Source organism: Camelus ferus, chromosome 6 (genome assembly GCF_009834535.1).
Source record: "Camelus ferus isolate YT-003-E chromosome 6, BCGSAC_Cfer_1.0, whole genome shotgun sequence".
NCBI lineage: Eukaryota > Metazoa > Chordata > Mammalia > Artiodactyla > Camelidae > Camelus > Camelus ferus.
The window spans coordinates 81,562,792-81,584,534 of NC_045701.1; the positions used below are offsets into that span (position 1 = coordinate 81,562,792).

The window sequence follows — 21,743 nt, forward strand, 5'->3', positions numbered from 1 at the left end:
TTAATGCGGGTTTGCTAAATTTTCAGTAATGTGGTTAGTTGCCTGCTCCTCAGTTTTGTCTTACTCTCAAGTTCTATACTATTTGCTTAATATTTTTATTTGAGTCCACTTGCACATAAACACTGTCTTTAAGAAGTAAATTTTAGTTACTATAAATATAATGGAGCCATAAGATACCTTCTGTACCTATTAAACAAAAGCAATACTTACGGATGCCTGTGGAAGGGCATGAAGTCCGTTATTTGTTCAAAAGCAAGGTTAGAGGCATTTCTACAAAAAACCTTCTCCTTGATTAAACAGGCTATTGGATTGGAATGGAAAAGGAAGGTGCTTTCATATTAATCATGTTAATGTCAAGTTCTGGTCATCTCTTTGGGAAACACTGCTCTTCGCTGACTCAGTTGAATGTCAGGTCTTGGAATCAGCCCACCTGTGTTGTAATTCTAATTCTGTGTCACTGCTTACCCAGAGTATGATATTAGACCTGTGCTGGGCCAGGGGAAGGCAAACCGTAAACAGATGATTGAAGGAAAATAGTTGGGTTCTATCCTCGTAAAGCTCCGTGCGATTACAAAGGAGTGCTGGGAACATGGGCCTGTGTGAGAGGTGTTGACTGAAAAAGAAAAATGCACAACCTAAAAGTTGGGAATTATGTTTTATTCCACAGACTTTATGAGGACTTCAGGCCCTGGAGACAGCCTCTTGGATCGCTCTAAGACTGCTCTGAAGAGGTAGGGGAGGAGCCAGGATATATAGGAGTTTTTGCAACAAAGTTGGAACATCAAATGATTACTGTTAAAAAAAACCAGACATCTCAAGTGAAGGACTTGAGTGCTTTTCTATGTATGGGAAGATGCAAGAGTCTGGGCTCATCGAAATCATTCCTTTGATGTACACCCTAGCTCTCTAGGGCCAGTGTCCTGGGCTTCCCCATCCTGAGTCTCCTCAGGGGCACCTCTAGGGGAGGCTGCAGTGGCTGATGGCTTGATGGGGTCATCCTGTTTCCATCCCAAGTTCCCTGAGGGCTCACCTTCAGGGCGGCTACAGTGTGAAGGCTTGATAGCTGCAACATTTTTGTTTACTAATATGGCAGACAGTATTTTTCATTCACAGAGAGAAATAAAATTCTGATCCTGGGACCAGATCCAGTTCCCCAAAGTAGAAGTCAGTTCCTGATTGATCCCGGCACTTACCAACAGCTCCTCCTGGACAGGCTAAGCACCGTGATTGCATAAAGAGGTTGGCAACCTGCTAGATTTCATGATTTGGTATGATTTTTTATTACAGTATTCCAAAGAGTTTTTGCCTTTAATTGTTAAGTAACTCTCAAGTTTTGTAACTCTCAATGTTTTGTAGTGTGGGCAGCTCCAAACCTTAGACCATGTATAAAGCTAACAAAAGCTTTTTTTCCCCCTAGGAAATGTCTTTTTCAAGGCTTTATTTGTTACCTACTTATCCTTTGGAGAGAATTCTCTCTCCTTCTCCCTCTCCCCCTCCAGAGGTGGTTGTAGATAAAGGGATAAAACTGAAAACTTTAGAAATCTCCTAAATAGCTCATAGTCACTAAATAGACAGATTTATATCTTGCCTTCAGAGTTCTCAGGGTTTTTGAATTCCATTCCATAAATAATTTATTTGGGAAGAGGGACGGTGGTGACCTCTAAGAGATCTGTATACAGCTTTTCTCAGGAAGGAAGCTGAACCCTTTTTTTCCGCTAAAAACCTAAAGACCTGTTTGCTCTAGAATGGAGTGGAAATCTAGAGAGGGCAGCCTGAAGAATCTCAGTTGCAGATTCTGTTAGTAAGGGCCTCCCTTCCGAGCTGGTTTAGAATTCAGTGGAAGCTAGAGCTCACAGCTGACTAGGTTTTCCAAAAGTGGTTCTTTTGTTCTTAAATAATTTTTTTTCTGGTTTAAAATAAATTTATTCAAAATATTCCCTTTAAGTGTATGTTGGTTTTTTGTTTGTATTAAGTTTTTTTTTATTGAGTTATAGTCAGTTTACAATGTTGTGTCAATTTCTGGTGTACAGCACAATTTTTCAGTCATACATGAATATACGTATATTCATTTTTATATTCTTTTTCACCATGAACTACTACAAGACTTAAATAATTTTTTGAACACAAAACAAACCAAGAAAATGATTCCTTCAAATTGAATTGTGATAGTAACTTCCATAGTCTAGGACTTAAGTTTTTTCAAAAACGATCAAAACAAAAACAAAACACGGAGCTGTTTAAGTAGGCGTTGAGTAGTATATCTGCCTTAATCTCTTTCATGAGAAAACCTGGTTCTCAAATCCTGTTAACTGTAACACTACAGTTCCAACCAGCGTGGTTATCTGGTTTCTTAACCTTTAGCAGATTAGAAACAATTTAGGTGGAAAACCTACTCTGAGAGAGTTCTAACAGCCCCTAGAAGTAGGCTGGACAGAGAGGGATTAGACAGAGAACCTTTAGAAAACAAGACCTAGACAGAGTCTAGGGCCGTTGTTAAAGGGGCAAGTGGCCGCATCCATCTGTGGTCCCTGAGGCTGTGGCTGCAGAACAGTGTCCGTGCCTGGTGGGGTTAATAGTGACCCACAGCCATGAAGAATGAGTCAGATTATTGTGTAGATGCACTCTGCTTAACAGCTCTTTGAAATATGTAATTTACAGGAGAAACCTTATCTGACTTAACTGGTCATTAATTAGAAAAGGTGAGAAATTGTGAAAAGTGATAGATAACTGAAAAAAATTTTTTAGCCCAAAACATATGAAATACTCATTTGCAAATCTTCCAGTGTAGAGTTAAGCCTTTTTTTTTTTTTTAAAGGAACAGGGTTTTTGGAACAGAATGCCACAGTCTTGTCTTACGTCCACACTCATAACAGGTCCTGCTCACTCTCTTTAAAAGAGCAAAAATGTAGATGCTCTAACCATAATCTGAGCACAGACTCTTGAGTCCTATAATTTTGCTCTAGGTCTTGCACTAAAATTTTTTTTTGATCACTCTGGGACTGCTCTTAAGTTATATAGAAAATCTACTTAGATAGCTCTTTACCATTGAATTGGTGACATTTTGTAGATACCAAAACCAAAATTTTTACCTGTTTACCTCTTAGAGCAAGAAAGTAGAAATTAGACTGTGTGGTTTAGAAAATCATGTTTTGCTTCAGTACAGGTTCTTTCTTTGTAGGTTTTAGTAGTTTGATTTAGAATAAGATCATTATTAAGTTAGTTGGGTCCTCGGGGAAGCCTTTCTAGATAAATGTGTATACAGAATTGATCATTTGACACTGTCTTGAGGACTTTGGTAAGCCATATAGTAAATAGCTTATCTTTGGGGAAGTAAGAAATAGTCACTGAAGTCCTTCGGGCTCCCAGGCTTGGGTGAGGGACTGTAAATTCCAGTTTGGGAGCAGAGACAGAATTAATCTTGAAGCTCCTTAAACTGCCCTTAACCTCAAGCACCTGATGGAAGCTTCAGGGTCAAGAATGGACGTTTTTGTTTCAGACTTTGGCTCAACCTCATTTCCTTGGGCATCTAAGAACCAGGTCTAGGTTGAGAGAGAAAGGAGGAGAAGGTGACCAGGATTTTTGCTGTCATTTGATTTGCCAAGTTCTCATGGCAGATTCTAGTCCTGTGCCCCTGAACACCCCCAAAGCAGCTGCCGTTAGTGACATGGCTCAGCATCTGATGAGTGTCAGGCGTGCTGTGTGTGTTCTAGAAGCTCACGGCACGGGGTTTGAGAGCAAGGCAGTGTTTGCCAGCGGCCTGGCAAAAGGGAAATAACCAGATTTCTACCTTTCTTTCCAGAAGTATAATGTCTCAGGAAGGCAATTATGGGAGGTGGACGATATCCAGTAGTGACGAAAGTGAGGAGGAAAAGCCAAAACCAGACACACCATCTACCTCTTTTCTCCCCGACGCTGAGCAGAGAACAGCAGCGGAGCCAAAGTACACCTGTTCCGAGGCTCGGAGAGCCACACACAAGAGGAAGATAGACCCTGTGAAGTTCAGCAATGCTGACTCGGTTTCCGAGGCGTCTCCTTCCAAAAGGCAGAAGACTGGTTCCCAGGAGGACCTAGGCTGGTGTCTTTCCAGCAGCGAGGATGAGCTGCTGCCACCAGAGACTCAGCAGAAGCAGGCTAAGAAAGCAGGGGTCAAAAAGGAGGAAGGCCCTCCTTCTCCCCAAAACGGTGCTGCCCCCAGAGCTGGGCATGGCAGCCCTCTCGCCAGCCCCGGGCTCAGGCGGGAGGAAGACGAGTACGAAACGTCAGGGGAAGGCCAGGACATCTGGGACATGCTGGATAGAGGGAACCCCTTCCAGTTTTACCTCACCCGCGTCTCAGGAATTAAGCCAAAGTATAACTCCAGAGCCCTCCATATCAAGGGTGAGTGAAGCTGGGGGTCCGGGAGCCATCACATTGTGCTTGAGGGGTCCCCCTCGGTGAAACAGGAGGGGGGAGCCTACAAATGGTCTCCAAGAACCCTTAACTGCCCTCAAGGGAAAAAAAATGAACCATTTTGACAAGCAGATGCATTCATTTGACAGCAAACTGTTTACTTAGAGTGTTAGCGGATAGAAGGACCCCGAAATTAGGAGGCCCACCAGAGTGTGGGTCCTTGCCTTCTGGCTGTGAAAGAATTTGCAGCAGAGGGACAAAGTGAATGGCTGCTTTCCTGCTCAGAAGAGGAAAAGGAAAGAAAGGTGCTTGAAGTGATGGGGGGAGGTTGGGGTGGATTGCCTATCAGCCCGGATGGCTGGTAGAGACAGATGGCCCGGATCGGGCCACGTGGGTTTTTATGAGAGGCTTCTGCCAGCATGTCCTTCCAGGTGTGATGGAATCAATCAGTCCTTGTAGGGGCTTTCCCAGTTGTTGGCATGGCAGTTGTCCACTGTCATGGCGCTCATCGGTGTGTCACTCAGCCTGCTAATACGTTACAGTATAATGAGGCTCAAGCTCCACTGGAAGTCAGATCCTCCACCATCTTGGGCTTCGCAGGCTCTAACCAGCTCTTGTTTCTTTTTGCAGCTGCCTCCTGAGACTTAAGTCATTGGTTTCTGTTCAAGGGAAGGGCAGGTCAGGGGTAGGATCCTGGGGGCAGTAGCCTTGGTAACAATTGGGAAGCTAAGGAAGAGATCTGATTATAAAACAACTCAGGAATGTGCATCTGACAGTGAGTCTGTGACTCCACTGTCCCAGTCATTAACCGCTTGCTTAAGCCTACTCTTCTATGACTCAGGGAGGATTGGGAGACTCCAGCTTTTCTGTAAACAAGAGGCAGGCGTTGTGGGGGGCCCACAGGGTCCTGCTCAGTATCAAGGTCAGGAAACCAGAGGGTGCTTCCCACTGCCCTGTAGATCCCCCTGGTGGAACCCTTAGCATGGTGCTTAGAATTATTTAACTTCTAATATAAAGATTAAATTTGATCAGTCTCACTTCATCAACAAAGTAGCCAATACTTGACAGCAGCTCTCTTTGGTCCTTGGACCAGCCGCACCAGCATCACCTGGAACTTGTTGAAAAGTACAGATTCTTGGGCTCCACTCCAGATGCCTTGCATCAAACTCTGGGCGCCAAGTTCTGGGATCTGTGGTTTAACAAGCTTTTCAGGTGATTCTGTTGCCCAATCAACTTTGAGAACCATTGCTTGAAAGTCTGGTTTTGGTACCTGGTGAGGAAGTGAAACAAGAATGCCTTCACCTTTGGTGGCTGTGGTTGGTCCCCAGGGAGCATCTGTGTGGTGCTGTGATGTGTGTATATGTTTGGTCTTCACCTCTGGTTACAGTTGTTTGTTTTTGTTTTGTTCCAGGCTCCTGAAATAGCTCCAAAGTAATAAAAGAGTGAAAGGAGCCTCTTCTGTTATTCTTAACAGGCCCCTTTCAACCACACCTGAGTCTGTAAATGCGAGGACTTTTGGAAAGCCCCCAGGAATTGGGGGGGGAGGGGGCTGGTTGCCTGGGGAACCAACCATATGATTAAAGCTGGCACTTTCAGCTCCCAAACCCCACCTCCAGGGAGGGGAGGGGGGCCTGAGGTCAGTGATTTAATCAGCCACGGTATGTTCAAGAAAATCCTAACTGAAGAGGTTTGAAGAGCTTCCAGGTTGGTGACTAGTGGAAGTGCCCACCTCCGGCAGGGGCACACTGGTGAGGGTGTGGAAGCTCTGCGTCCCTCCCCCCACCCTCATACCCCGGCCCTGTGCATCTCTTCCACCTGGCTGCTCCTGAGTTGTATCTTTTTATAATAAACTTAATCTAGTGAGCAAAGTGCTTTCCTGAGTTCTGTGAGGTGTTGCAGCAAATTATCAAACCCTAGGAGGGGGTGGTGGCAACCCCCAATTTATAGCTAGTCAGTTAGATGTACAGGGGGTCTGGGCTTATGATTGGCATCTGAGGTGGGGACAGTCTTGTGGGACTGAGCCCTTAACCTGTGGGAGCTGATGCCAACTCCAGGTGGATGGTGTCAGAATTGAGTTCAGTTGTAGGACTCACAGCCGGGGTCCATGGAGAACTGGTCTCTGTGGGGACATCCTCCCACCCCTCCCCTCAGCTGCACTTGGTGTCAGAAGGATTGAGTTTAGAGAGGGAACAGGGTTTTCCTTGAAGAGAGAGCAGCAGGAGCCCTGGAATCTGAGTCACAGGACCTGAACCCCAGCCTCACCGCTTGCTTGCTGGATGGGTGGTTAACAAAGGATCTGTCATTCTTCAAAATTTCAGTTTACTCACCTTTAAACGGGAGATTTTCACATGAAGTGACCAGCACAGTACATGCACATGGCAGAGACATAAATAAACATTATCACCCTTATTTCACATCACCTTTCTTACCCACATTCAAAGACAGATTGTGTTTGCTGTTAATAGTGTTTTATATACCAAATGTATAGTTACATCGTCTGTGTGGTAAATGTTAGTGTATGTGATAACTCATACTCTGAAGAGTTTGATTCTACAAGTTGTCTGTTTTTCCTTTTTGTGAATGAGTATCTTGTCCAGGTACTTTGAAGAAATGCAAGATAGATCTCGGTGTTTTTGTTTTATTTGAGAGAGATTGATACAAGAGATAGAGGACTATGCAAGGTTTTGCTGTATGTCAAAAACTGATGAAAACTGGCTGTTAGCACCAAGATATGGAGGAAGGGGAGGTAACGTTCCGATAGGAACTTTTACACAGATTATCTCCCTTAACCCTTATGAGTAGATGTTAATGACTGTCCTTCTTGAATAGGTGACTCATCTGCAGAGAAGCTAAGTAACCTGCTGAGAGTCACACAGCTGGTAAATGGTAGAGCTGGGATTTGAACCCAGGCATTCCAGCATCGGAATCCATGCTCTTAACCCTTTCATACGTCCCTCCAACAAATGCCCTAATAGTATGCTGTTAAGAAGGTCTCATCAAGGAACAGTGACTTCAGATGGTCCGTGAAAGATGGGTAACATTTAGAAAGGTAGAAAGAGGGACTGGTGTGGGGGCAAAATGCGAGACATCATATTGAGAATTTCTCTCATGACCGCAACTCTCCCTCTAAGGTAGGAGCTTCTTTGTTCTTTCAAAATCTTTGTGGCCTGGAATCTGTCTCAGTGTCTGGAAGACAGAAGACACTCAGTAAATATGGGCCCAGTAAGTGAATGAGCCCAGTCTGAATCCTCGGGGAGGTTTGGTGGTTAAGAGCAGAAGCCCTGGAGCCAGACTGTGTGGGCTCAGATCCCCGCCCTGCCCCTTCCCAGCCGTGTGGCAACAGGCAGCCCCTAAGGAGAGACCCCCTGTCCACCAAATGGGAGTGGCAGACCCCACAGGCTGGAGACGGCTGTGAGCAGTGAGAGTGACACCTGGGAAGTGCCGGGAACAGCGCCCGGCCCACAGTGTGTCCTGTGAAGGTGAGGCTGTCACAGTCAGCGGTGGTGGTAATGGTCATGTACGCCCACTCAGTGTAGTTGATGAGGTGTGAGCTTTCCATTTTTTCCGAAGTGAAGCCTGAGGGGGTGCTAGGTGGGTCCCCCTCAGAGATGACTGGGATGCTAGAAATGCGCACTTCTGGTTGGGGGTGCCTCTGCCCGCCCCGCACACGAAGCAGGTGCTCTTGGGCTCTGGAGAACGGTCCTGCTAGTCTTGGGCTGGGAGGTCTCCTGGAGAGTGACTAGGAGGAGGTAAAAAACTAAGAGATCTGGAAAGAGCAAGAATGTGTATCACTGTGGTCGGCAGTTTCTAAAATGGGCCAGTCATCCAGTCCTGAAGTCGTAGATTTTTTATTTTACGTTATGTTTTGTTCAAAGAATGTGTAGTAAATACTGTTAAATGGCACGGAGAAATTTTCTCTTGAATCTTACGGAACATTAAAGTCTATCTTTGTAGTAGCTTTTCAGCTCTGTTTTCTAAGTTGAATTTTGATTTTCAGTGACTATTAAGTCAATTATGATTATTATTACTAGGTGATTTTCGTTCAAATGTGAATGAGGTGTCAATGTTTTGTCTCCTCAGATATTTTGTCTCCTCTATTTGGGACCCTTGTATCTTCAGCTCAGGTGAGTTTACAGTTTTTTCTTTGGATGGAAGGGGACAGATAAACAATTTGGGAAGAAAATGGAGCAGTAGGACCTGCAGGCCAGTCCTGTCGGGGTCCCCGGAAGTGGCACCTACCTGGAGGCTGGCACCCAGTGCCACGGTCGTGGGCTCCAGCAGCGTAGAATGTGGGTGCACGGTCAGTGAGGCTTCTGCCTCAGTTGGGCCACAATGACTGGCCAGGAAGTCACTCTGGAAATCCCAACCTGAGGGACACTGGTCACCTCACGGGACCCTGGTGCAACTCCCCGGGTAGAGAGGGGAAGGCCCTGTCAAGTTTGATTTGATTTAGAGAAATAAATGAGAAATTTCCTCACACCCTCCAAGAAGAAGTGAGTAGAATTTATGGGTGTGGCTGCTCCTGCGTGCTCCATCGCTCTGCCTGACAGAGCGGGTCCCTTTGTATTGATAAGTCACGTTAATTAAGCTCCAGGCCCTCGAGTAAATAGTGAGGCCTTGTCCCTAAGAAGGTGAAGCTTTCTGTGTGCCTCGTGCTCTGCTTGGCCCCAGGAGCCCTGGCCTCCAGGTGGAACATGGGGTGGGTTGGTGTGTGTTCTCGCCAGACTGAGCCGTGCTGTCCAGCAGAGGGTCAGGGGCTCCCCAGGCGTGGGGAGGACCCCCGGTAAGTCCAGCCCCCGCCTTGTGGGAAGCCTAGTGAGCGCCCGGCCCCAGGTGCCTGTGTACAAAGCAAGCTCATAAGTTAGACTGAGAGCAAATGTTCTTCGCCTCCTTTTCATAATCACTTAGTGGGCAAGGGATACCTTTATGAGCCCTTTTGTTTAAGTTAATCAGGGGGCCCTTAGAAACAGTGTAGTGAGACTCAGGTTACAAACACAGATGCTGCCAAAGCAGGCGGAGATGGTTTCCTGTGTGCTCGGGCACCCCCCCACCCCCTGCCGACGGATGCAGACTCTGCACCGTTCGCTCCCTTCAGGGTTGTTTTAGGTTTGTGAGCGCTGTAGCAGAATTGTCCGAGTTTATAAATGAGAATTTATGTAGTTCATCATTAGTCTCTTTTAATTTAATAACCAAACAGTCCTCCTCATGAACTGTTTTCTCTTCCCCTTTTCTCCCCATCACCCCCGCCCCCCAATCCAGTTCAACTATTGCTTTGACGTGGACTGGCTGGTGAAGCAGTACCCACCAGAGTTCAGGTGAGTTCCGCAGAGGGATGGGAGACATCGTAACTTTAACGGGGATTTAAAACCTAAGATCTGTGTTTTTCAAGCAGCTGCTGTCCATCTCTTTTGAAATTATTGAACTCAGACGTTGAGTTGTACTGGGAAAACAGCGTCTTTTGATCTGTTCTAACTAATCACAAGGCTGCCTAATACAAATTGTAGCATGTCCCTCTGTTGTTCTGTCCAAAGTAGGTAAAGACAGACTTCAACCCAAATAAAAGAACTTTGGGTCCAATATTAGTATGAAGGAAAAGGTCATTGCCACCTGCTTTCTCAACCTGTAAGCGTGCCACGCTTCACTTAGCACAGCAGTGCTGTCCCATTTTTGAGAATCTCTTGTTCCACAAATGATTCTTCCTGTAGCTTAGGAGTTAACGAAGGGGTCCCGGGGCCTCCTCTCTCCGGGTTGTGGAGGTGATGGGTGTTGGTCTGTCTCCTGTAGTTCCTCTACCTCGGGTTAGGCAATGCAGACCAAATAAAGATAGTATTGCAATGTGACATGCTACCTGCCCCATTTCCAACACATGTACGTGACAGAATCCCAGTGACAGGTAAGGCGGAGGAATACACAGGCAGGAAAATGATGGTCAGGGTCTCCAGCCTGTTCGAAGGATTGGATGCTGCCCACCGCCATTAAGGAGGGCAGCCGGCGAGACTGAGCCACAACTCAGGTGCTAATCTCACGCAGAAGCATCTTCTCAGACACACCCAGCAACGATGTTTACCCGGACACCCTTGGCCCAGTGAAGCTGACACACAAAATGGACCATCACGCTGCCTCTCTGTGATAGTTTTTAGGGCCAATACACATAAAGTAATTAATGAGGACTTCAGCTTCTGTCAGTAATGTTTAATCTTTTATTTTTTTTAAAAAAAAGAGGAGTTGGAGTATAGCTGGTGAATAGAGCACGTGCTTAGCATGCTTGAGGTCCTGGATTCAATCCCCAGTGCCTCCATTTGAATGAATGAATGAATAAAAAATAAAATAAAATAAAATACCCTGATGATCTGATAACAAGAATTATTTCTAGGTGGTACATGTGTGATTGTCTCTTACTTTATTCTCAGTACTGTTTTTCTAATTGTAAAATAGAACTTTTTTCGCCAGTAAAAACAAATTGGGAAGGCATGCTTCTTAGTTCTATTTTACCTACCATGTTAGAATAAGGCTGTCAGGCATTAGGGGATTAGGCATTAGTCCCGGAAGTACATTTTCTGTAACGTTTCTTTCTAGTTCAGTGTTGTCCCTTCACGTTCGGCAGGGAATCATCCTGCACATGATTGATGATTGTGGAAGTGGCTCCAGTTGTTCATCTTGCTTGATCGCTTGTTGGAGAAAAATCCGATTTTTCTTTTGTTGGGAGAGCTTGTAGAGATAAATTGATTTCCAAGAATTGTCTCACTTTGAATTAACCAGAGAAGATCATGGTTCCCTTAAAAGCCTTTTAAATCTTTTCCTGCAGAGTGTTCTTATATTGTCCTTTTGAATTTAAAAACAGGACATTTTCAATCTGCGTCAGGCTCTGTTTCATTGAAATAGAACCATCTATTCATGAATCTGCAGATGATGGGTCTGGGCCCGTTCACTCATGTATCCTGGGGCTCTGGTGCTGGACCACACACACAGTAGAGGTTTAGTGAGGAAGTAATCCATCACTTGGTCCAAAAGGAGAGAAAGAGCATCATACTAGACAACAGTAATTATGTATCTTTTAATCTATCTGAATACAGAGCTAAGGATGTGCCCTTCTGGACCACAGAGGACAATTACTCAAGGACCTTGGAGTCACAGCCTCTCTGGGTCACAGCAGAGCTTCACAATCAGGCCCTAGGGCCCCATGACAGAGGTAATCAGTTAGTGAAGGTTAACCGGTCACCACTGTGTGCTCGCCCTGTGCTCAGTCACCACCCAGGCCAGGAACACACGTTCCTTAACTAGGCACCCGTCCAGCTTCACGAATGACAGATTTTAAATACTTTTGATCCCTTTTCAGGAGGAAGCCAATCCTACTTGTGCACGGCGACAAACGAGAAGCAAAGGCTCACCTGCACGCCCAGGCAAAGCCTTATGAAAACGTTTCCCTCTGCCAGGTAAGCCACTTACCGCCATGCGAGAGCCTGCTTATTCTGAGAGTTGCAAGGAAATTTAGACACTCAGTCTGTCCACCTGCCTAAAGCAGGAGTCCCCTCTCGGTGTCACCGACACACACTTGTCCAGCCTTGGCTTACACGCTTCCTGAGGTAGCCCATCCTGTTTGTGGGCAGCCCTTGTGGTTTGAAAGATTTTCCTTTTTGTTGACCTGATGTCTCTGTAATCAGCCAGGGTTCTTCGGAGAAACAGAACCAGTAAGGGTACGTGTGTGTTTGGAGAGACGTGTATTTTTAAAGAACACGCTCACGTGATTGTGGGGGCTGGCAAGTCCAAAATTTTCCAGGTAGGCGGGCAGGCTGGAGACTCTGAGAAAAGTTGATGCTGCAGTCTGAGTCCAAAGGCTGGCTGGAGACTGAATTCCCTCTTCCTTGAGGAAAGGGGTCTTTTTTTTGTTGTTGTTGTTTTTTAACACTTAAGGCCTTCAACTTACTGAGGCTCACAAACATGATGGAGGGTCATCTGCTTTACCCAAAATCTACTGATTTAAATGCCATTCTCCTCAAAAAATACCTTCACGACAACATCTGATCAAATATCTGGGTCCTGTGGCCTTGCTCTGGTGACACACACAGTAACCATCACAGTCTGGGACAACCAGGGTGACACATGCAATAACTGTCACAGTCTGGGACGAAAGCAGAGCAGAGAGGAGGCGAAGAGAAGGCTGTGGGCCAGTTTCTTTCTGTCTTCCCATAATTTTACCCTGATATTTTCCCATCAGTAAGTACCTAGAAATACAGGGTGACCAGTGAGTCTGGGACTGGTTAGGACCCGCTGTTATAGACCTCACATCTGAAAGGATCTGTTATATGTGGCATTTTGTGTAAGAAACAGGCAAGGGGGTGGAGTTAGCAAGGAATTCAGAAATGTTTACGTTCATGATTTCCTTCCTGTGGCGGTGGAGGTTCTGGGGTGGCTGGTGTAATGGTCACCTTGTCCTGTTGGAGCAGGCTGGTCGGTCCATCCGTGAGCAGCCTGACAACGGTCCTATCCTGGCCAATATCTCAGTGAAGTTGGTTCGAGATTTCTGCTCTTGGAGTACAGAGCCAAGAGAGACTTAATGAGACCTAGATTATTTTTCCTTCTCACTTTCCCTCCAGTGTCTTTTCCTCCATCCATACAAGATAAAAGAATTCCAGCCCACGTTTTATCTCTCTTCTTCCAGCTGTAGAATATTATCTAGGGGTGTGTGTGTGTGTATCTGTTTTATAAAGATTAAAACTGAAAAATCTCAGTCTGATCCACTTTAAACCGACCTCACAACGCCTCCTGTGATGGACCCCTGTGCGTCATGTAGTTGGAGTTCTTTCCTTTCCTGTTGAGGGTTCACCTGTGCACAGATACGCCTTTGCTTAGCAGTTGCCTGAACTCCCCTTGTTTTGCATTTGTTTCCAAAAGCAGAAGGGGTTAAACTGCAGTAGGATAGTGCTTATCAGACTAAGAGTGGGCAGAAAATAAACACAGGAATCCTGAAGGTGGGGTGATTAAATCAATAGAAATACAAAGATTTTCAAATACACTATCTGTACTGAAACGTTTAGGAGAAAGTGTGGCATGCTTCAGGCCAGCCACGAGGGGGCGCTATGAGCGCTGTCTTCCAAGCCTCTTGTGCAGAGTGACCAGAAGCTCCCAGCTCATCTTTGATGTACAGGGTGTTTGCCCTCTCCTGTCCCCACCTATTGAAATACCTTTATACCTTGTCTGTAAAATGAATTTTTGAATTTTTTTAGCAACATAGTGTCACTTGCCTAAGCTGAGTCTTGTTAGTCAATAAGTAGATGCTGTATGTCTCCCATTTTGCATGGGTGTGGTAGAGGCCAGAGTCTGAAGCCTGGTGGTGGTCAAAGTTCAGACTTCTGGGGTCTGTCCCAGCCCTCCACCCACTAGCTATGTCAGTCCGGGCCTATCACTTAACCACTTAAAGCTTCATTTCTTCATCCTTTTTTTTTTTTTTTAAATGGAGGTACTGGGAGTTGAACCCAGAACTTCTTGCATGCTAACTAAGCATGTGCTCTACTGGTGAGCTATGCCCGCCACGCCCTTCATTTCTTCATCTTTAAAATGGATTGCTAATACTGTTCCTTATACGGTTGTTGTGTAAAGGATTTGGTGCATTTACCCAAAAAAGCACCCATTAAATATTATCTGTTGAAGTTATCTTCCCTTTTTTTTGTGCTTAGACTTGCCCGAAAGCAATACAATGAATAGCAAAACTAAACTCAAAAGCCAAGTCTTCTGACCATTGCTTTTTCTGAACTAAATATCAATTTACAGGATATCAGTCTTTCTTCTCATTGTGTAATTTAAAGACATGGAATACACTTTTCCTGTTCACTGTTCTGTGGCCAGACCCCACTCTATAATTGATATTCTTTGAGCACTCCAAACACGGAGCTTACGAGTGTAGTAAACTCAGCCACCTGTCCATGAGCAACTCTAAGGCGGGCCGTGTCATCCTCACCCGCGGGTTCACTTGCCCATCGCGGCCCCCAGTGGACAGGCCCATCCACCCGTCCCGTGGTGGGGAGTGGGAAGGGCTTTGCTTTTAATAGTACTTGCTTCCCTGCTTCCATTTTTAGAATGCTGACCCCGTGCAGGTCCCATTTTCCTAAGCATTTAAGCAATGTTATTCTCATTTATTCCTGACAACTCCGTGAATCTCTGAACAGTACCCTCATTGCAAAGAGGAGAAAGACAAGGTATAGAGATTCAAATATTTTCTAAAGTCACACAAATTTGTGAAGGTAGGACTTGTGCCCATATGCTGAATTCCTAACTCCTGAGCTATTTTTGACATTTCTTTTTAACTTTCTCATCTTGAGGCATATTCTGCTTAACCAAGGTGTTGCTATATTGGATGTTAGAAAAAATGTTTTACTTCTTCACCTACTAACCCCCCACCCCCATTTGTTTGTAAAGGTATCACTTTGTAACACGAAAATGAATTTAATATATTATCTTTATTCTCAGCACTTGCTATGCTATAAATGTAAGAGAACTTTTGTTTTGACATCATGATTCTCAATGCTGCCACCACTTTAAATGTTTCTTTTAAACGTGCTTTGAAAACTTGTGTATATTTCTGTATAAGCCAAATAGCTAATTTTAAAACTTTGCATAGAGTCTCATTTGTTCTTGCTAGTTTTCTGGCAACTAAAGAAATTAAGCTTCTCACTTCTAATTACTATAATTAAAAAATGCAATATGTATTGAATCATTCTGGATGCCTTTAAAAAAAAAAGTTGTTTTTTTAAAAATGAGCCTCAGTGGATGCTCTTCTAAAAGCTGTCTTGGCAATCAAGGACTTGTCCACTAGAGGGCGGTAAAAAGTTTAAAGATAGTAAAGTTACCCTGAATCTTTTCTAATTTAATTTTTGATAGGGATATTGCTGATTTTTTTTTCTTTTAAACTGACTTGACTTCTTTTTCATCCTAGGCAAAGTTGGATATTGCATTTGGAACACACCACACGTAAGCAATTTTTATGAAGTAGGGGAGGATATGAGTTTAATAGATCAAAGGATGCCCTTCAGAAAGTGCCCTTAGAGGCACTCATTGTGATGATTTTGCTGGGGGAAAAGCTGTCACTAAGGGAGTAGAGGAAATGGAGTTGTTTCCTAACAGGCTTACGACCAAGTACCAGGATTCTGACTCTCAGCATCAAAATCTGAATCTGTGATGCGGTTTCTGCTTTCTGTTCAGGACGTTCATTGTAGCCGACGAGGAGAGTAGATTGTGGTCAGAGGTTATGGATGGCTGTATGTGCAGTCGTCACATGCTGTAGATTCCACTACTTTAAAGAAATCCTCGTGATTTTTTTAAGATTCTGAGTTGCATCAAATAGAATATTGTTAGATCAGCTCTGTGCTCTGAAAGAAAAACTATTTTACAAGAAGTTGTCACCTTGAGAGGCAGATGTCCCTGCCCCAAGACATCGCAGAAGATTCTCTTAGGATAATTTCAGAGACACTGCAAACCACAGACAAGAAACTTTTCTGTTATTTCCTACTTGACACACATCAGCTTGACTCTCGTTTTACTTGAGTTTTAACCCTCACTTGTGCCCTTTCATGTAGTTGGTTCTCTGAGAAAAGAATATGACATGGTTGCCTCTATTTCAGTATTTTTGTAAATCATATTTCTCTGGAAAGGATTTGTCAAAGGATGTGACAAATCCTCATCTTCCTTCTGGACCAGCAGTGGGCCTGGGTGGCCTCCAGCCTCAGGCCTGTCCCTGCAGGTGTCTGTCCCTAAGGCAACAAGGGATGTCACAGGAGGGAGTGTTTGCCCCGAGTCGTGCAGTGACCACTGTTTTCCTGATACTGTACCAGAAATGAGGCCATTTTTTCATCATTCTCTTTATACGCTTAAAACTATATTTTGCAGTGTGTTTTCAGAAAGGAACCACAGTGGAAAGCGTTGAGCCATTTTGTCAAAGGAGACTTGTCAGCCGTACGTGGTCTGGTTTCAGATGCTCTTGTGTAAATATTTCCACGTTTACCAGCCGCCCCTAATTGGTAGCTTTAGTCTCATGGAGGACAGGGTTTGAGGGTTGTTGAGAAGGAACTCAAGCACCTACTCAGCTAAGGTATCAATTGTTCTTTCCACGGCACTGAGCTCACAGAATGCTGATTTCAGCAAAGGATGCAAAATAGCGCTGATAGGCTGAACAGGCATCTTCGGCCCCGCAGCTGCACCACGGGAGACCCTGGGGGGCGGCACAGTCTCCCTGGCATGGGCAGGCCTTCTGCCAGTAAAGGGTCACAGCAAATGAATCCTTGTCCCTGCCCTTAGCTAGAACCCTGGCATAAATTCTTTACTGATTCTCAGATACACTCAGCCAGCCCTGTCACCTCTCTGGACCTTGGCATGATTTGCTAGACCTCCAGTGCCGGGTTCCTGTGCCCGCCAAGCGTTCTGTGCCCCAGTCCGCATTTCCTGGGGATACTCACACTGCCCTGACTATGCTAGCACACAGCAGGAGCGCTTGGGCCAGGTCCCAGGAGGGCCGAGCGCGCTGGGCCTGGCCTGGATCTGACACAGGGATGTTTGATGGGGGCGGGCCTATCCTTTTTAAAATGCTAGTCAAAAAATTATTTGGTCCTCCTCCTTCATTTTACAAATCAGAGGCCTCAAGTAGACAGGCAGTTTTCCTCTGGCCAGGGTTGGAGACAGGACTAGAAACCACTTATTTTTACTTAACTTCTTTATTTTTGCTATTTACTCACTGCTAATGTGCACTCTGTGTTCTTTGCTTCCCTCCTCGACACACACACACGCTTTGCGAGGCCAGGCTTCCTCTCCCCTCCAGCACGCACGTTTTGCAAGTTAAACGCAGCAGAGTTCTTCGTTCAGAGTTGAAAATCACTGGGGAAGTAATGACGGCAGAACCTCCCCAGATCCGCAGTCTGTGTAGCTTGCGTTTTGTTGAAATGCCAGTATCTCGTAGGAGATCGAACTTCAGTGGCTCGTTTTAAAATGTTTTAAGAATTATTCATTAAATATCTGTTATTTTCTTGAAGCATGGCTCTAGGACATATAAAGTTCTTGTCCTTGCAGCTTTTAGTCTTTGGGTGAGAGAGGCAGGACAAATCTATGAATGAGGGAAAGATGGAAACCTTCCAGCTCACGGTGACGGGCATAAGCAGCCTCTACCTCGGGCAGGGTGGAGCGACCACGGGGCCCTGGGGCAGTCGCTGGGACCATGCTCAGTTCACCGGCCTGTGTTGACCACGTACCACGTGCGGAGCGTCTGGAAGTGGCCAGATGCAGCCCTGTCCTCCAGGAGCTCATCGTCCTTTTCGGGGCGGTGGACACACTCCATCCACGCTGCTGTAGGACGCCGGGCAATCACGGGGCTTATCTCAGGAGGATGCTAACACTTTTTGTGGCCCCCAAGCTGGGGGCAAAATCTCCTCCCATGGCCCCGAGAGTCCACAGTGGGGCGAGAAGTCAAAGCAGCCACGTGTCAGATGTGGCCGGGCAGCCAGGAGCAGGCTGCAGGGAGAGCTGTAGCAGGGCCTCCCGTCACACGTGACGCAGTCCCCTCTCACCTGAGCCGCACCATCCCCAGCCTCGCCCGCTCCGGCCCTTAGTGCAAAGTAGCCACAGCCCCATCCGACCTTGCGGGAGCCAAGGGGAGCGAGAGGAGCTGCTTCGGCGCACTTGGGGACCCGGACAATCCCATTGCCTCTCCCAGCCACGGATTTGCCCTTGTAACGGGGTTGGTGACACCACCCCTGGGTGCGGAGGGGTTTAGCTGGCTGGCATTCTGGAGCTTCTAGAACGGGACCTGGCACGTAAATGCTGCACAGACGTGCGCTGCTCTACCCTGTGCGGCACAGCTGCAGGCGTGGGGGGCAGCCCTTTTGCTGCCTCCACAACCTAACGGGTAATGCGCAGGTCAGCATTCTTCAAGGGGAACCTCGTTTCTTTGCGTTTTTAATCCACTTTCAGCTGTGATCTGATTGGGACGTGCCATCTTGTCTAAGAAAAGATTAGCAGGACTCCCCTTAGACTGGTTCTCACTTCTGTTTGAGAGGATTCACTGACATTGGTGCATGATTTTCTTGGTAATTGCTGCCTTGACTAATGGAAATATTTGTAAAACTTCCATCATGAATTCATAACTGGCTTATTCCTAATTACAGTCAGCTGCTAATTTGCCAACTGTGTATGTAAATTTGCCCAGATTTCAGAGAGCACATCTCGTAAGTAGAAAGAAAGCTTGGCCCAGCAGCTGTCACATCTCCAGCTTTGCATTAATTTGCTGTTTGCCAGCTTGGGTTCCATTCCTGTTCCAGCAAAAGCTAAATCTCATTCTCTGTTTTTGTATTCTTTTCCATATTTTTTTTTAATGCTGACCCCATTCTGTCCAAATAGTATTCATGTTGTTTATTTGAGAGAACCAGTGGTTCATTTTTTTCCCCACGTTGAACTGACTTACCTCAGTACGTATTAAGTAGCATTTTGGTCTCAGTGGAAACAGGCAGAGTTACTGCCTTGAGTGGATCTCTAGTTGAGGGGAGAGAGAATCGAGATTCCCGAAATAATTGGAAAACCACCGGGAGGCCAGGAATCATCCACTGGGAGACGACAAAATAAAGCAAGTCCCTGACGGAGTAAAGGGAAGGTACACATGGAGGGTTTCACGTTTAATAAAATACACATTGTATTTCATTCTCACAACAGTCCTATGGAGTGAACACAGCATTGGTTCTTCATGTCACAAGTGAAGAACTGAGACCTGGGGACACCGAATGACTTTGGAATGTTAAATGACTTATGGAGGGTGGGATGGCTCTGACCTATGAACACAGGCGCTTAGGTCTTCGGGCTTTAGATGGAGCGCTGTTCCCCCCTCTCACTGGGATCAAGCTCAGAGAAAGCGTCTGATGCCTGGGGAAGCCCCATGGATGAGAAAGGGATCTCTGGGGCTGACTGGAGTAAATGGAGAAGAAAGGGGAAGACATCTCAAGCCCAGGTACATGCCGGTGACAAGTCTGGTGTCTGTGGGGCATGAAAAAAGATCAGTCTCCTGAAAACAAAGCATCTCCCAGACTTTGCTTAAAGCTTCAGCCCTCAGCAGGAAATGCATTTGTCATTTCAGTCTGCTGTGCGCGTCCACACTGATAAGTGCCGAAATGAGTTTCATGACCCAGTACTTAAATGTTTGTGATACACTCTTGAGTTTTTAATTTATTCTCTTGCAATTAAAAAAAAATGCTTGGTAGCCACAGTGTAGCAAGAGATTGTGACCATATTCTGAAAACATTGGACAAGAAGTTTCCTTGGTTGTAGTGGATGATGCTGAATAGATATTAAGGAGCAAGGCTGGAGCCAGGAGGGGCTCGAAGTGTCAGGACGGGCCCCGTGGATGGGACGGAGCACAAGTTCATTTACCACCTGATGCCTGGAGCGTTTTGGAGGGTGGTTTTCCACCTGTCACTTAAGCAGGGTTTGATAACGATGATGTATGGAAGAAAATAAGGCTGTAAATGTTCAACATCTGGGTACTGTAAGAGTTTAAGGAGTTCCTTTAGCTATTGGATTTGTATCAGAAAGGTATTGTGTATTATGAAAGTGCTGTTAATGCTTTTTGACCTTTTTCTGTTTTTAAAGGAAAATGATGCTACTGCTCTACGAGGAAGGCCTCCGGGTTGTCATCCACACCTCCAACCTCATCCACGCCGACTGGCACCAGAAAACGCAGGGGTTTGTAGAATTCTCTTCACTTCTCGGTGGTCGCTGTGTGTGCTGAGAAAAGGCAAAACCAGAACATGGCTTTGTTCTTTTTTTTCCCTCCTATGTTTTAATTGTAAAAAAGAAGCCCAGAGTTATGGCATAGAAAAGAGATACCTATAAAAAGTGATAGCGTTCTTTTACTGCCTCCCCCACTTCCTCTGTTGAGGTAACTGGTGTTCACCATTTAGCACGTGGTCGTCCACAACTGTCTCTATTGTACATGTAAACATACAGAAATATTTATACACCGTAGTTTTTTCCTAGTTTTTACAAAATAGCGTCATATTTACATTATATAGGTAAGTAGATCCAAGGACCTGGGGCAGAAAGAGGATAAAACACCCATTATTTTTCCCATCAGACCCACCTGTCAGCTCTCTTGGTCCTCGCTCACCCTGCATCCCCTGTACCCACGCCGGCCACTTCCCAGCAGGTATCAGAGGAAAACTTGGGGGTTGACTGTGTGCTAAAAATAACCCCCTCACCTCCAACACTTTGTTTCCCGTAAAACAAATCTCACCTGTTGTCTTTTCAGAGCCTGTAGTATGGTTGTGAATCTCCAAAAGAACTGAACAGGAAGGATTTTCACGCTTTTTTTTTTTTTTTTTTTTTTAATTACTAACCCTTTGTCCTTGGTGCACATACGCTAGATCTAGTTTTTGATCTCATAGGAGAAGATTGGGTTTATTTTTAGGGATTTGCTCAAACCCAGCTTCACCCATTGCTCTCCTTCCCGCTGAGCCTGTCATTGACACCTTTAGTTCCCCTTTCTTTCTTTTAAGCCATTCTGCTGTCTCTGCCTCCCTGTGTTGGAAGACAGCTGCCCTTCCAGGGTTTGAGTGTTCTCCCCGCATCCGCCCCCGCTTCCCTTGTCCGTAGCATTGCCCAGCCCAGGCGAGACCCCGGATTCGAGGCTCTGACTGAGCCCGAGTTACACCTTAGGTGGAGCTAAACAGCCTTTCCGCCTGCATCCCCGGGGCCAGCGCCTACCTGAATGTGCCATGTACACAGTTACCTCGCTTCGCGCAGCCTTTCCAGGTTGAAAAAGTCTTTTCCCTCAGCCAGACATCTTTCTTCCCTCCCCTTCCCCACCATGGCAGGTGGCTTGAGCCCCTATCCCCACTGCCTGATGGTTTCCCTACAAACATGTTCTAGTTTCCGAGTGTCCAGTGGGTGCAAGGTGGTGGGGGTGGACACTCCATCCCTGAGAGCCTCGGCCACAGGACTCCTGATCCACCGAGTTCTGGTTAACCCGGCCTTTGCTTCCCCTAGAGCTTCTAAGCTGCCGGCTTGGGCTTCAGGACTCGGGACTCATATGCAGCCCCGTCTAAAAGGGAAAGACATTGATGCAGCTTGTTCTCGGGGAAACAGTCATTCACAAAACTGAAGGAATTTATCGGGTTGGTGCTCGGTCTTACATGTCTCAGAGGGTCCCGCCATGGCCTCCAGCTCCTTCTGGAGCCTGAGTTTCTATAGCCATGCTGCCCCAGGTGTCTGGGCCAGCTGCTGTGGAGAAGGGTAAAGGGCAAAGGGCCCAAGTGTTTTTTCTCTTTACTTAAAAATTTTTTTAATTTAAATGTTTTTAAAAATTTGTTGACTAGGTAATAGCTTCACTT

General features: G+C 45.8%; 1 protein-coding gene across 3 annotated transcripts in view; it reads left to right on the forward strand.

Moving 5' to 3' along the window:
- TDP1 (tyrosyl-DNA phosphodiesterase 1) overlaps window positions 1-21,743 on the forward strand; it is a 69,722-nt gene that overhangs the window by 1,680 nt on the left and 46,299 nt on the right. Inside the window, exons 2-9 of one of the 3 annotated variants that reach the window (XM_032482492.1) lie at window positions 668-731; window positions 1,098-1,268; window positions 3,800-4,377; window positions 8,470-8,513; window positions 9,649-9,704; window positions 11,726-11,822; window positions 15,320-15,354; window positions 20,005-20,097. In XM_032482492.1, the coding sequence (XP_032338383.1) occupies window positions 3,807-4,377; window positions 8,470-8,513; window positions 9,649-9,704; window positions 11,726-11,822; window positions 15,320-15,354; window positions 20,005-20,097 (896 nt within the window). In that variant the 5' untranslated portion in view covers window positions 668-731; window positions 1,098-1,268; window positions 3,800-3,806. The remainder of the gene's footprint in view (window positions 1-667; window positions 732-1,097; window positions 1,269-3,799; window positions 4,378-8,469; window positions 8,514-9,648; window positions 9,705-11,725; window positions 11,823-15,319; window positions 15,355-20,004; window positions 20,098-21,743) is intronic. The other 2 variants (XM_014566128.2, XM_006192844.3) reach the window with 2 other exon arrangements.